The sequence below is a fragment of the Protomyctophum parallelum genome, assembly GCF_964188405.1.
Source record: "Protomyctophum parallelum genome assembly, chromosome: 5".
Classification (NCBI taxonomy): Eukaryota; Metazoa; Chordata; class Actinopteri; order Myctophiformes; family Myctophidae; genus Protomyctophum; species Protomyctophum parallelum.
Genome location: NC_139702.1, coordinates 36,696,711 through 36,712,652, shown reverse-complemented (window position 1 = coordinate 36,712,652; position 15,942 = coordinate 36,696,711). Strand labels below are relative to the sequence as shown.

Here is a 15,942-nt window from a genome sequence, read left to right as displayed (position 1 = left end):
GAGAGGGGATAGAGTGAGAGCTGAGAGGATAGAGTGAGTGTGTGTGGGGAGGTGACGGGGTAAAGGGGTGAGAAGAGAGGGAGGGGAGGGGAGGGGGTGACGGGCAAAGGGCAGACGCCACAACAACAGGCGTGGGAAAGTTTTGATGTCGCGCGAGAGCAGAAAAACTCTCACAATAGACAAGAATAAAGATCGACCTAACCTCTCGCGAGACGCAGTGATACCCTCATAACCTCCTCCTCTTTTTTTTTTTTTCACAAGGTGCCGCACTGTAACTGGATTCCCACGCCTTATTGAGCAATAAACCAACTACACCTCTCCACACTGACGGTTAGAAAGCACAACCAGAGGACAGTGAGAAGTATTATTTAACTGAGGTCATGATGATACTGTTGTTGAGATAACACCAAAAAAACTAAAACAACCAACTACATGACCTACACTCCCCCTCTTGGGAAATCAGTTATTGTTTTCATGATACTTTTGGGGACTGAAAATAAAAACAAGAAAAGTAACTTTCACTATCAGCATAGATATCAATGATGTCGAGCTAAGGATAGTTTTTAGCTATGATGGCCTGTCATTGCAAAAAACAGTAGTGGAAAAAGTACACATTTTGCATTTGAGTAAAAGTATCAATACTGCAATATAGAAATACCAAGGAATTCAACATTTACTTGAGTAAAAGTACAACGTAAAGTGTACAAAATGTACTTAAAGTACCAGAATGTTTTCATTTGTCTCATTTTAAGTTTTGTAAATGTATAAAAATCTTTTGAAAGTAGCCGATCTACAAGCTTGTAGATCAGCTATTTTCATCCATCCTTCTTCAACCACTTATCCGTGGTGGGGTCGCGGGGGCAACAGCTCCACCAGAGAGCTCCAGACTTCCCTCTCCAGAGCAACATTAGTAACTTCCTCCTGGGATCCCGAGGCGTTCCAAGGCCAGTGAGTTGACGTGATTCCTCCAACTGCGCCTTGGTCTCCCCCAGGGTCTCCTCCCAGTGGGACGTGCCTCGAGGACCTCCCTAGGGAGACGCCCGAGAGGCATCCTAACCAGAACCAACTAAGCTCATTTCCAAACGAAGAAGCAGTGACTCTACAGAGTCTCTCTGCTGTGACTGAACTTGTCACCCTATCTCTAAGGTAAGGGAGATGCTAGCCACCCGTCGAAGAAAACTCATTCGCAACCTTATACTTTTGGTCATGACTCATGAACCATAGGTGAGAGTAGGAACGAAGATTGATCGATATAGAGAGCTTTGCCTTCTGGCTCAGTTCTCTATTTTCAAATGTACCAAAATGTGTATAGGGCTGAAGTGGGTAATGTTTTGTAATAAATAATGGTCCAAATCTACAAAGTAACTAAAGCTGTCAAATAAATGTAGTGTAGTAAAAGTACAATATTTGCCACCGAGATGTAGTGGAGTAGAAGTATTGGAAATTGGAAATACTCAAGTACAAATTTGAGTATTTCAAATTTGTACTTAAGTACAAAATAAAAGAATGCAGTAGTCAGTTCTATTTAAATTATCCTTTGATGTCACAAATTGAAATGTATAAAATATTGAAGTGAAATACATCTGTCAAGACCATATTAAATGAGAAATACACTTTTAAACACAGTAATAGAATTTTGATACAAAAGTCATTTACATATGCATACAACATAAGAGCATGTTTTACATTCATTTTCAAATCATAAGACATTGGTACGGGAGCAATGGAAAAGCCTAATGAATTGAATCTTTTTTACATTACATCTTTTATCAATTATAATAACAAAGTCTTGGCTTGGCACTAACCCTAACAGAAATTGTTTATACTACCATGTCACATGGTATTAAAAAAAACAGAAAATAAATCACTCTCCCCAACAAAACAAAAGGTCTTTATCGAGACACACACACACACACACACACACACACACACACACACACACACACACACACACACACACACACACACACACACACACACACACACACACACACACACACACACACACACACACACACACACACACACACACACACACACACACACACACACACACACACACCTCATTTTGGCTGTGGAATGACAAGTACACCGTCACCACATGTATTTTATATAACAAACAGATTAATTATTGTCAATTGTACTGCCGCTACAGTGTTCAAATTGACCAGTCCTCCAGTTCTTCCTGAGTCGTGTTCAGCCATGTCCAGGAATCAGCTGGTTCTAGTCTAGTCCAGTCTTTCTCTTTGGAGAAAGTGAACGCTCAGGTTTATGTTGGGTTTTCCTGACAGTTATTGAATCTAAGCAGCTATAACAAACGGTATACTGTAGCTAGTACTAGCTACACTACAGTGCCGAAACAAATTCCACGTTCTGTTTTCAAAATACTTAAGACTATAAATCATAAGTACAGTTCGCCTGGTTGTGTCAGAACCTCCCAGACACAGTGGGTAGAAGTTCTCCTAAATTTTCCAGAAGATTCTCTTCCTGTAAAGCAGATAGGCGATGAAGACCCAACAGGAAGTAGCGAAGAGATTTTGGGTGAGGTGCTCGCCGTGGGATTGGATGTTGGCCATGCGCCAGCGGAAGGGGAAGTAATTCTCAAACACTTCATGGCCCATGTACACCAGGATAGAGTTCATGCCTGGAACACAAGCACAGAGCAAGGAGAGGTGAGGTTAAGGAACTCACTCTACATGAAAACACAATAAACATGCCCCGAAACAGAAATCTCAATTCTGGGGACGTCACAATTACAAACTTTGACGATTAATTGTCACACAAATAATTGCGATTAACAATTATTATTATTATTATTTTTGTCACAATGTGATACAATAACCCATTTAGACCCGAGACCAGATTCTACAAAATGTCTTCTAAATCCTGAAAGATGTTTCTATGTCAGTGGTTCTCAAACTATTTCATGTCAAGGACCCCATTCTGATCTGTATTTGGCCGAGGACCCCCATCTGAAAATATGTAGTTCCAGGGAACCCCCCCCCCCAAAAAAAAAGAATATATAATTCAAAGAATGATATGATCTATGAGCTTGTAGATCTGCTATTTTTCAATAGCTAAGTATAACATAATGCTTTAAACACCAAAAGGGGTTCCCGCCCAGAATGGGATAATTGCGATTATCTCAAATAATTGTGATTAGATGATTGTGTGATAATTGTGACAGGCCTATAGCAAGCTGCTCACCAGGGTAGTAGAAGGGAGCTCCTGACCACCACTGTTTTACATCCACTGTGTAGTACACCAGCACCAGTGCTACATAGGCAAAACAGGCTAGTGTTGTCACATAAGACAGAGACCTGGAAGGTAGACAGACATGCAGAGCACAATTTAAGGCATAATCAGCTCAGCTGCAAAGAGAACACGTATGACATCTTTACTGAGGTAGACAAATATAAATATGCACGCCATCTTATAAAAAACATCCCTTTCGGGCAGTTTCAACGTCTACAGTACACTGTATATGCGACAGTGACTTTAGTCAGAAAGCTGCCAGACATTTAACCTCTTACCTGACTCCGCCAGATGGCGGCAGCAGTGAGTTCCTCCAGGGAACTTGTGAACTCAATACTGCCGCAATCTCAGGTTAGTCGACATGACCACCAGATTTAAAGACAGAGGCTATAAGCCGGTTAATGTACTGTAGCTCGGGAAGGCAGTAAAGCACTTGGCATCAACCGAACAGAAACGCCCTTTTGTTGTCACCCAATATAGTAGCATGTCTTCACATATTCAACGCATTATAAAAATAAAAACTGGTTCATTGTGGAGAGTGACCCCTCCCTGAGAGGATTGTTCCGTGAACCCCCCTATTTTCTCCTTCAGAAGAGCCCTCACTTTGAGGGATAAACTCATGCATAGTTACCTTCCGTCTATTAAAAAGCAGACTTGGCTTAACAAACCATTTGGCATGTTCAAATGCATGAATTGTCCCCACTGCTCCAATGTCTCACAGAACTAATCATTTATTGATTTTAAAACACAGATTAATGACTTTATTCATTGTAACACCACCCACGTTATATATCGCCGGACATGTACCTGTCCTAATATCTTTTATGTTGGCAGGACAAAGCGCCGCCTCCGTAATAGATTGGCTGAACATAAATACGTTATCTGCATCAACAATATGAATTACAATATAGTTAGACACTTCAGCCAATGCCTCTTCGGCTTCTTCTGGACACTCTCACCCCTCCTGGCCTAAATGAAGATATTGACTTCATGTGTTTTCTTTAGCTTTTTTTCTACTTTTTTATTGATTATAATGTGCTTTTTCATGATTTGTAATAAAGTCACTGTTCTTCCTTTTGCTGAATATTTGATGCTTAGAGTATAGCTTTTGCCATTTTATTATCCGCCTCAGGGCTGTCACACACACACACACACACACACACACACGTGTGTGCCTATATGCATAACCATGTAATTAGTAGTAATTACCTATGTATTAACTGATTGGCTGACTCACGTGCTTCTGACACCTGCATTCATTGCAAAGCTATGTTTCTTGTTGCTATACAATGAGTGTGTTTGGTGATGCTCTTCATTCTCTCCCTGATGAGACCAAACCATCGCACCTGATCTGCTCCCCTTCATCACCTCCATCATCAACACCTCAGTAACCTCAGGCTGCGTCCCATCTGCCCTCAAGTCAGCCAGAGTAACACCACTCCTCAAAAAACCAACCCTTGACCCTTCAGATGTCAAGAACTACAGACCGGTATCACTCCTTTCATTTATTTCTAAAACCATTGAACGTGTCGTCTCCAAACAGCTCTCTCTCCATCTCTCACAGAACAACCTGCTGGATCCCAACCAGTCCGGATTCAAGAAGGCCCACTCCACAGAAACTGCCCTGCTGGCAGTCACAGAAGCACTACATGCTGCCCAAGCTGCTTCCCACTCTGCAGTACTGATTCTCCTAGACCTATCAGCAGCATTTGACACAGTGAACCACCAGCTGCTCCTAGACACCCTAGCGGAGCTAGGCATCGGTGGAACGGCACTAAAGTGGTTCTCCTCCTACCTCACCGACCGGACCTACCAGGTTTCCTGGAAAGGTCTGTTATCATCCCCCCGAACCCTCCAAACTGGGGTCCCACAGGGATCTGTACTTGGTCCCCTCCCTTCCTCACATCACAGCTGTCACTCGATCCTGTAGGTTCACACTCTATAACATACGACGAATTAGACCGTTCCTCACCCAGGAATCAGCCCAGCTCCTAATCCAGACAACAGTCTTATCAAAACTCGACTACTGTAACTCCCTCCTTACTGGCCTACCAGCATGTGCACTTAAGCCTCTCCAGCTGATCCAAAATGCAGCAGCTCGCTTGGTCTTCAACCAGCCAAAATTCTCACATGTCTCCCCCCTGCTCCGCTCCCTCCACTGGCTCCCGGTCGCTGCCCGCACAGAATACAAAACTCTGATGCTGGCATTCAAAGCAACCAAAGGTATGGCTCCCCCATATCTTACAAGTATGATTGAACCCTACAAACCCTCCCGCGCACTCAGATCAGCCAACGCAGGGAAGCTGGAAGTACCCTCACTAAAAACGCCGGGACAACGCTCCACACGTCCCAAACTCTTCTCCCTTCTGGCTCCAAAACTGTGGAATGCACTTCCCATTGCAGTCAGAACTGCAGCATCACTCCCAATCTTCCGCCGTAGCCTGAAAACCCACCTTTTCAGACTCCATCATGGCCCTTAGCACTTACCCTAAACCCTTAGATAGCATTTCTGTTGGATTATATAGCATTTGATACAGACTTATAGCATGTTATGTAGACAGCACTGTAATTGTATTGTATGTAGTCATAGCACGCCATAGTACACATATATAGCATAGTAGTAAAGATGTATAGTTTATATGTATAGTGTATGTATAGTTTCACTATATAAATATTCCACTGTTACTTTCTTAGCTTACGCATGTTTCATGATAAATGCTTTTTATGTGATGTATTCCCATGCTTTGTTCTTGCTTAAATGTAAGTCGCTCTGGATTAAGAGCGTCTGCTAAATGCCTAAATTGTAAATTGTAAATTGTAAATTGTGATGAAGAGTAAAGACCAGTTATGATCGAAACATGTTGTCTGTTGCCTTTTTTATTTAATAAAGGCTTTCCTCTTTTTAACTTTGAGCGCCCGGATTGTCGCAATTTATTTTCTATGTGCACTGGCCACTTGGGAGTTGGGACACAAAGCCAAAGAATCCTGTGTCCAAAATTCTAGAAACATATTTTTATGTATATTTAAATAAAATAAAAATCAGTCAAGAAATATTTATTTCTAAAAAGGAAATGTTTATTGCAAACTACATCTAGCTGGGCATGTATTGATATATGTTTTCTAAATGTTTTGCTCCCTGTACGAAAAAATGTCTCGTAGTGTCTGCTAATACAAGTCACACTGCTAATACAAGTGGGTTTACCATAGGTTCTTGTTGACAGGAATGAAGCCCTGATCTCTGGAACATAGGGTAAGAACAGCTGAAAGGATTCCCTGTGCAACACAAAAATACGCCGTGGCTCAACAAGAGTTGGACACATTTCACAGAAAAACCAAGTGCATACACCCCTTTGAGAAAAGGCACAGGCTGCTTTCACACAGCGAGTCAGTATGTTGGAAGAGATAACAGATGGATTTACACATGAGCTGCACAGATGTGATATAGCAAAATAGTCTGCTTACCAGCACGAGGCCCCATACGAGGAACCTTGACATTATTTTTGAATGGAGATCTTTGTAGTGTAACATAATCTTTCCTGCCTGGCAGAGTCAAAAACAGAAACACACATCCACAACACAATTGATTCAGTCTGATGATGGATCCAGCGACCTTAATGATAATCTCCTCTGCTCGAGGAAGATTAAAAAGAGAGAAGGGGGGGAAACTGAAAAAACAAACCTGTAATCCGAGGAAAGCCATGACAATAGAGTTGATACTCCCTAGAACACCCTCCGGGTCATATGGCACGTGAGTCGCATAAATGACCTTAATTAAAATGTGAATACAATTTGATTATTGTAGACATATGAAACACAATAATAGTCTCTAGTTTATTCTTCCACCTCAGACTTGGTAATGTTTATAATTTTACCCTACGTTTTAACAGCGGGCGAACACTGACTCTGGGCTATAAAACGTCTCCTAGTGGGCGTTACTGTATATAATGAAACTTGTCACCGTTCTGCGTGGAGGGTAAACAAAGCAACACATGAATTTCATTGGCTATCGCCAGACAATGTCCTCCAAAAGATAAAATATTTTCATGTTTTCGGGCACGTTCCTCCGCCCACTTTTCAACTATCTTTCGACTTTCGACAAATAATGCATTTCCGGAAAATATGCCAAGCTGACGGCCACTGTTAAAACGTACCGCTGAGTAATGACAAAACATATAGCGAGAGAAATGCTTCAGCTCATCATATCCTCTTATAATTAAGACTAAATTGCTTAGTGTGTTTTTGTTTCTAAAGTTGGTCACTAACCCGGGAGGAAGGGTTCTGGTAGATGTGATTGACGCCCAGAAGCCAGCGGTCAATGTACCCAGCTGCTCCCCCAGTGCAGTTAGCGTACAGACCCATGTCCCCAATTCCACCTGGACCCAAATAGCCACTGTACAGAAAGAAGGGAGGGGAGTCCATTATTTTTTCAGCTGTGGAATCATGCCCAAACTCTTTTAAAAGGTTGGTGTTGAATATTGTTCATACTTAAAGTCAGGCTAAAAACTCTTTACATGGTAAACGTCATGCAGCTTTAGCCGTTTGAAGCTTAGTTTAATCCAAGTTGCATTGAGCATAGTAGTGCAAATCCCTCTCCAGCTTTCCTGGCGGTTGTTTGGAACTAAGTCGCTAACAGCTGCACACATTTCAACTTTGTGAAAATAGTTGAATGCACTAGCCAGTGCTTGATTTCAACATCCATTACATTATTGTACATAGATTCGGAAATCTAATGTCTTCACTGTTCACTGATGATTCAGGCCCAGGTTTGGTTACTCTCCCTCTTTGCTACTCTTTCAAGTCGACAGCCTTTCATTCACGACACCCATTTAGCCATTTTATTGTAGGTTGTTTTTCCCCCCTCTCACATATAAACAAGCGTTACTGCTCTGCCAGTGCTAGAAGAAAAAATGACATGCTGGATGAAATTATATCATCTAGGAAAAAGATGATATTATCTAGTGAGAAAACTATTTTGTTTCACATGACTGATTCTTTTTTAATTTCTTTGTGCAACTGTCAAGTTGCACACAATTTCCAAACTGTAACTAGATGGTGAAAGTTTCATGATTCAAAAGCAGCCTTCGGAATGATGTTAACGTCCAAGCATAGGCATGGCAACGCCCCACCTGCCTCTGATTGGCCTACCGACACTGCCTGTCTTGATTGTCCTCCGAGGTGGATATAGCGGTATGATACAAGAGAACCGTCTGTAACTTGTACGTTTTATTTTTGTAGAAAAGGCCGTTTGCTTTGATGGAATAATTGATTGAAGTGGTCAGGAGGTGCACGCACATCCCGGGTAAATTCAACGGGTGCTCGAACAAAAAAATAAAAAAGGAAGAATAAGTCTGCACACCATTTTGAAAGCTCCCAATATTTAACAAGGCGGGGTAAAAACAACGTTTCGGCCTCTGTGGCCTTCGTCAGGTCAATCAATAATTGATTGAACACACGTGTACCTTGTACTATGATTTGATTTGGGTGGTGTGTATTTCTAAATAAAGTGTTAGTGATTATCGTGCATTATAGTAAACTAATACTATATTATACTAAAAAGGATAAAGGTGAAGGGAAAACAGACCTTTTTACAGTACAATGTTTCCCGTTTACTTACACATACAAATAAATTACACAATCAACACAAACACTTTATTTTGAACACACCCAAATCAAATCATATTACGGCGTACATGTTCAATCAATTATTCCATCAAAGCAAACGGCATAAACAATATTAGTTTGCCTCAGGCTCTTCTACAAAATAAAACGTACAAGTTAGTTACAAGGCTGCATTCTGTCGCGCGTGCCAAGCTGTCATTCTCTTGTATTATTTCCCACCACGGAGTAACCTCACATCTCGGAGGACAGTCAAGACGGGCAGTGTCGGTAGGCCAATCAGAGGCAGGCGGGGCATTACCATGCCCAGACCATGCCTATGCTCGGACGCAAACGAGATTCACGCCTTGCCCGCATCTCTTATGTCACTTGCCCAATGTTCCTCTTACATCACATCACATACATACAACACAAAACTTTATGTGCACACACATGCATGTGCACACACTCATGTCTGACTCACGTTGGGCAGCCAGGAACAGGGAGTAGGAAGGTAAGGCAAAGCCAGATGCATTCCAATACGATCACACACACCCAGGCAGGCCAGTAAAGTAGAATCTCACAGCCAGGGTACCACCAAGCATCCTGGGAAATGAAGAGGCGAGTTTGGACTAAGCAGCACACACGCTTATAAACAAAGCATCTATCATAAATAAATCACAAGATTACTGTAATAATAATAATAACTTTGTAAGAATGTCAGAAAACCTATACCCTTTCATTTCATAGCCACAGAAGCAATATTCTAATCTATACTATACATGTGCTAGAAAATTAACCACGTTAATCTTGGCATTCCATCTTTGGGCATGTCATCAGGCCAAAACAAAATCAAACAAATTAGAAACTGTTTTGAATGTCACACTGCAATGGGCTGCGAGCTTGTGGATCGAGTATTTCCGGAATAATTTGTTTTTTGGTTAAGTGGTTAAAAGCTTAGGGTAAGCAACAGTGGTTGACTGACCATGGGCAGGTTGTCGAGGCGAGTCCTGGCCACCAACAGATCCAGACAGGCTACAACCAGGTATGACCAGGCCAGTCGCTGCAGCACACCTGGGATCCGTAGGTTGTCCCACGACACTGCAGACGAGAGCAGAGTATGTATGAGCATACATAGTACACATTACCTGCAGCCACAAGCAAACACACACGCACACACGCACACACACACACACACACACACACACACACACACATGCCTATACAGGCAACACAAGCAAATGCAGTAAAAGACGGGTGAATGTGGCTGAGATTGTTACAGTACTACAGAAGTAGTGTGCGTGTGTGTCTGTGCTCACAGGGTCCCTGGCAGTAGTTAGGGTTGATGATGATGAGTCCTATGATGAAGAGCTGCAGACTCCTCCACACAGTCTTCCACAGTAAAGTAGCTCGAGATGTGCCTCTGCGCAGCACAGAGTTGACTGAGAGGGCTATTGATGTCCCCATTATAAACACAAACCTTCGGGTGTGGGGTGGGTGAAACATAGGGAAGGGAGAAGTGAGGAGAAAGTGAAAGGGGGATAGAAAGTGTAGAGAGAGAGAGGAAATGAGATATGCACACAGTGGGCTGAGCAGAGGACTTGTTAGGGCCTGATCTAAAAGCGCGACCAGGGAGGGTCCACGTACAGCGGTTCAGCGCAGTGTGGAGTTTAGTTTTAGTCAGTCTTTTGAATAGTTTTCATTTCGTTTTAGTCACATTTTAGTCACCTGGAATGTTTTAGTGTTAGTCTGTTGTTCAACACTGGTTCAGCGGTAAAGTTCTACAGTCTACCCTCCTACACATTCTAATATACAGCTTGGTGTCTGCAGACACGCACGTGCATGTGTTCAAGAGTAACAGAATCATGGGCTGCACTCAATCCAAAGCACAACCCAATGTCCTGAAGGAGCCGTGCCCTGGCAAGAGGTCTATTCTCTTAGTTAATCCTATTTTGTGACAATTTACAATTTAGGCATTTAGCAGACACTGTCAATCCAGAGAGACTTACAATAACCAAGAACAACACATAATAATCAAATGCATATAAATAGTCATCTTATTTTGGTTAGGTCAGTCTTGATGTACACTTAAGTTCAATTTGTCTTTATTATTTTGGGCCTAGCCCTAGAATTAATGATTGTCTCTCTTTGCCGACCAACTCTGGTCCCTGACCTGAAACTATAAAAACTATACAATGCTATAGAATACCAGATCAATAATGACCTGGCATCCGTCTACATTACATGCCATCTAAATTGCATATTTTAGCCTTTGCATGAGCCTGCAAGGTCTTCAAGGCTAGGGCAAGTGCTACGGGCTAAGGTGGAGTCGGAAGAGGTGAGTTTTTAGACAATTATTTCTGTGCGTTACAGATATACTCTGACCTTGGCTAATAAATTCCTTCAACAAAACAACAAGTAGTATTTTTTTCAGGTTTGCATTGTGTTTTTTTCGTGAACGGCCTTCATCAGGTGATAGTAATCAGTATATGATAACATCCCTTGTATAGTGGCCGTCACGTCACGTGACTGGTTAACAACAGGGCAGGTAATTTTCAAACACCATAGAGTGATAAAATTAGTTGAATCACCACGACAACAAGCAAGTTCACAACATTACGACAAAGTTTACGACTGTTTAAATATTTTTAAATGAAAAAATTGCAAAATCTCAAATGTAAAAAATATTTCAAATATTTCAAATATTTAAAAATATTAAAGAAATATTTAAACAGTTTGTAACAAGCTAAATGCCAGCCAGTTTTAAACTTTGTCATAATGTTGTGAACTTGCTTGTTGTGGTGGTGATTCAACTTATTTTATCACTCTATGGTGTTTGAAAATTACCTGCCCTGACGTGACGACCACTATATAAGGGAGGTTATCATATACTGATTACTATCACCTGATGAAGGCCATTCACGGCCGAAACGTTGTGTCTTGATTGAGAATGGTGTTTTAAAACAATAAACACTGTTGGAGCAAAGACTGTGTGCGGACCACTCCTTCCCTGTATGTATCTACCTTTTGTCCAGCACCAGCAAAGAAGTGGATGTGTGCAAGCCATCTGCTTTTTAAACTGATATTGTCATATTGTCATGTTTCATATTGTCATATTGTCATGTTTCATACCATTTATGAAACCTGCCAACGGAACAACATAATATACCGTTAGTACGGTAAAGTAATACATTTGTCTTTTCTAGGCTACATGTGCAGTCAGTGTAATTGTCCGCACTTTAATATATGGCATGCATGTGTATGTAGCATGGCCATGAGCAGATGCTGAACTTTACAGTATGTGATGCAGAGTTGCGGCCCCTTGCGTCCAAGTATACATTGGCCTATACAGTAGCTCAAAAACTGTAGAACAAAGGAACCTTTTCATAAGTGCTGAGGGGAGTTGGGGGAGTTTAAAAAAAAAGTGAACCTACCATGGGAAGACCAGGTCAGCTACAGTAAGGCCTGTACAGAGACAAATTGAGATAACAGATTTGCCCATCAATTCCACAAACAACCACTTCTGGCATGAATAATTGGTGACAAGGTTTGAAAGAACCGAAAATTGTGTGCTCACCATTCCAGCTCTCATGCTTGAAGAACCAGTATCGTCCTCCTCCATAATTCACAAACACCATGATGACCAAGGAGATTCTGAGATGAAATATGTATTTATTACACAACATTTATTTATCGATTTGACCATTATGCCAAATAATGTAAGTGAGGTACATGGAGATACAGTGTACCAATCAAGAAGGAACTAAAAGGTTTTAAAAGACAAGATAATCTGTTCACCGTTCTACTTCACGGGCCAGTGTCATTATTCCGACAGCGCATTGTCCGACTCGCCCCATTACTAACCCTGTACCTAACCCTAACCGCACGCGAAGACTAATTACGAGTGGATCCCCTACTTCATGCAAGTAAGATAATACAAACAATTACTGTTTCTCCATGGTTGGTGGCTCAGAGAAAACCTTTAAACTCAGTGGTCCACAGGCTCATTTCTCAATATGTCACAGTCAATCCAGTAATCCTTTCAGTATCTTTAAACGAACAAAGTGAGAAGAGCTGGACAGAGGAGCGGGGCCTACCCTCGAAAAGTGTCCAAGGAACGTAGCCTCTTACTGGGGGTCGGCGGTGGTGGGAGGATGGTATCATGAACTACCTCCACTGACCTTCCTGGGGGGCCCAGCTCCTGAGAGATGGGATAGAAATGATCAATCGGCTCTGATATTTTGCTGCTTCTCAACAAAAACAAAATAAATAATACAGGACAGGTCTTTAGTTAGCACTATTTAAATAGTGATGGACATGACCATAAAATTAGTATATGATTACTCCGCAATGTATCAGCTATCTTTTTGTTCCAATTCCAGAAATATCCCTGTCTAAATCATGTTTTACTGTGCTCACGAGTCACCACACAAACATACTCACAGAGTTGATGAGCCTCTCTGTCTCCATGGTGTTGCCCAATCGGAAGAGGGCACTTTTCACCACATCCAGCCTGGACATAATCAGTCAATTACTATGATTTTCTGTTTCTACTCATTACACAGTAATAGAACCAAGCAGGGAGTCTCAATTACCATGCTGTGTAGCATGGCGCTCAAATGCAATCAAAATGAATGCCAAAAACACATTAATTTAATATACGTTTTATTTAACTTTGCATATAAATAAGTAAATGTTTTACCCCAATATTGTTCCTCCGATGGCAGATACAACGGCGAGGCCAGTGAGCAAGAGGAAGGCTATCAAGATAGCTGAGGGGAAATGTGGTCCATATATTGAATATAATTAATGTATATTTTGTAGTAGGCAGCAGGTGTTAATGTGTCAGAGAGACAGAGAAGAGCAGAGAAGAGAAGAGAAGAGAAGAGCAGAGAAGAGAAGAGAAGAGAAGAGAAGAGAAGAGAAGAGAAGAGAAGAGAAGACTCACGTATGTAGCTGTTAACAGGTTCTGTTTCGGTCAACAAGGTGCAGTTAACAGTAGCAGGGTCATTCAGATTTTTAACCCACAATGAGTAGTTACCATACTCCCAAAAGTGGAATGGAACCCTGGGTGAACAGATCAAAACCATGAGATCAACACACACACACACACACACACACACACACACACACACACACACACACACACACACACACACACACACACACACACACACACACACACACACACACACACACACACAGTATTAAATATACCTTTTAACTAAATATGTCAAGATGCTCAGAATTGCATTGTTCATATATATTTATTTAAATTTTAAAATATATTTCTGCATAAAGTTAAATCATTGATATGCTGAAATTAAATGAACCAGCTTTTTAGTGTACTTACGTGCACAGCTCCAGGCTGATAGGGGAGCTGTTGAGCTGCAGTGTAATGCCATGCTGTGTTCCCACAATGAAGTCCGCTGAGCTGGCCATGCCAGGACCTGGCACTGCGGGCACCACCCCTAGAGATTGGTACAAACACTGACACACACACACACAGTCACACAATCGCCTGATCGCAACTACTATCTTTCCTTCATCTGTATATTCATCTGTTGAAAGCTCTTACCTGATAGCAGTGGTCTGACACCCAGGACACCACCAACTCAGTGCTTAGTTCATTGTTTACTGTCAGAAAAGCTTCATCCATCTTCAGGGTTACAGACTTGTGTTGCTGATGACGATGAGGACGACCCACTGGAACAGAGGCAAGATACACACTGTGCAATGCAATCTAGTTGATCGTAACATTTCTACCAGAAACATACATTGAAAATAAAATTAGAAAGAGACAAAGACTCAGTCAACAAACCACACCAAAATGTACAGCCAATGTTTACATAATGTAATTAACGCTCAGGTTCAAACCCGGGTCTACCGCGTGGGAAGCCAACACCCAACATCTTAACCAAGTAGCCAAAGGGAATTCCCCCTAACTCGAGGGAGATATTAGACTTTTAGGTCATGATCTGGCTTAGCTCTGGTCCATAGCTGCAATGGCAGCTCTGGTCCATAGCCCCCTGCAGACCAGAACTAGATCTGTCTGGGGTTGTGAGCCACTCTGCTACACATACAACCTTCTTGTCAATAGCAATGCATCCATAGCAGTAGCTTGTATATTGGATGGACTAAACAAGCATAGCCTGGTGGTACTGTAGTTCGCATGCTTCAGTGCTGTCAGGCTGTCATAGATGTAAACATACAGCAAATGTACATTAACGTTTAATCTTTTCAGTCGTACATCTGCTGTCAAGCTGCAAACTTACCTTAATGCTTCTGATTCAGGTCTAAAAGAACAACTATCTGTTTATTCCATCTTACTAAGCAGCAAGCAGCCAAGCAAGCAGTAATAATAACTGGCCTGACTGGCTTACGGGAGGCATGTGAGTGTGGGGGTTGAGTAAAGTTATCCCTGTGTGCAATGCATCACACCCGGTGTGTCACATGTTCCAGCAATCCACTTCAAGAGGATACAATAACTCCCTGGGAGGGAATTTCAAACCCTGAGGCCCATTCGATATTGGACTGACTACTATAGATGGTTCATTCATCCCTCCACTTTCCTGGAGACATAACATGTTTTTAGCTACAGGCACCGGTATCTACAAACATCACATGACGATGCTGTAGTCTGGAATCTGGACGGTTCAATAAGGATAAATTAACCCACTCGTGTCTTGTTGCTGCTGGTATTTAAGCTGGCAAGTGTATTAAACTTGTATGTAGCCTAACCTTCAAGTTGACATCAATGAAAAAGAATGAGATAAGTGCGGACAACAGCTATCTATGTAGGCTTGTAGTTGTAGCCATGTTATGTAGAACTAGCAGTCTGCTGCTGCCAACACTTCACTTACATGAAGACATGATGTCAGCTGCCAGGGGAGCCACGCAAACGGCTGCAATCAGACCAACCACTGCAAGAAAAAGCAGCTCATAGTTCTTTGGTTGAGCCATTTTGGCACAGTCCTCCTCTGCTCCCTCTCTTCTCCCCGCGTCCCAACCACACTTGTCTTTTTGTTGTGTCTCTGATTTATCTTTTTTCATAATAACACACGTACTTCCACTGTTTCCCCCTTGTTTTGA

The 15,942-nt window shown here is 41.9% G+C and overlaps 1 protein-coding gene across 1 annotated transcript; it reads right to left on the bottom strand.

The window, feature by feature from the left end:
• Positions 1-1,597: 1,597 nt before the first annotated feature.
• hgsnat (heparan-alpha-glucosaminide N-acetyltransferase) lies at positions 1,598-15,877 on the bottom strand. Its single transcript, XM_083765161.1, has 18 exons — positions 15,714-15,877; positions 14,429-14,556; positions 14,204-14,340; positions 13,799-13,917; positions 13,553-13,622; positions 13,294-13,363; positions 12,948-13,051; positions 12,428-12,504; positions 12,285-12,315; positions 10,170-10,330; positions 9,836-9,951; positions 9,335-9,456; positions 7,519-7,645; positions 6,935-7,021; positions 6,718-6,795; positions 6,458-6,528; positions 3,208-3,320; positions 1,598-2,644 (listed from the first exon to the last, which is right to left on the bottom strand). Exons 1-18 carry the CDS (start codon positions 15,811-15,813, stop codon positions 2,463-2,465), a joined length of 1,893 nt encoding a protein of 630 aa, XP_083621287.1. The 5' UTR covers positions 15,814-15,877; the 3' UTR covers positions 1,598-2,462.
• Between the last annotated feature and the right edge of the window lie 65 nt (positions 15,878-15,942).

Excerpts from the sequence above, each read along its gene's own strand:
- hgsnat (XM_083765161.1), bottom strand. The coding sequence starts at position 15,813 with ATGGCTCAACCAAAGAACTATGAGCTGCTTTTTCTTGCAGTGGTTGGT. Across the intron at positions 12,505-12,947 it reads TCCTTGGACACTTTTCGAGG|AATCTCCTTGGTCATCATGG; the intron begins GTAGGCCCCGCT and ends ATTTCATCTCAG. Across the intron at positions 9,952-10,169 it reads TAACTACTGCCAGGGACCCT|TGTCGTGGGACAACCTACGG; the intron begins GTGAGCACAGAC and ends TCTCGTCTGCAG.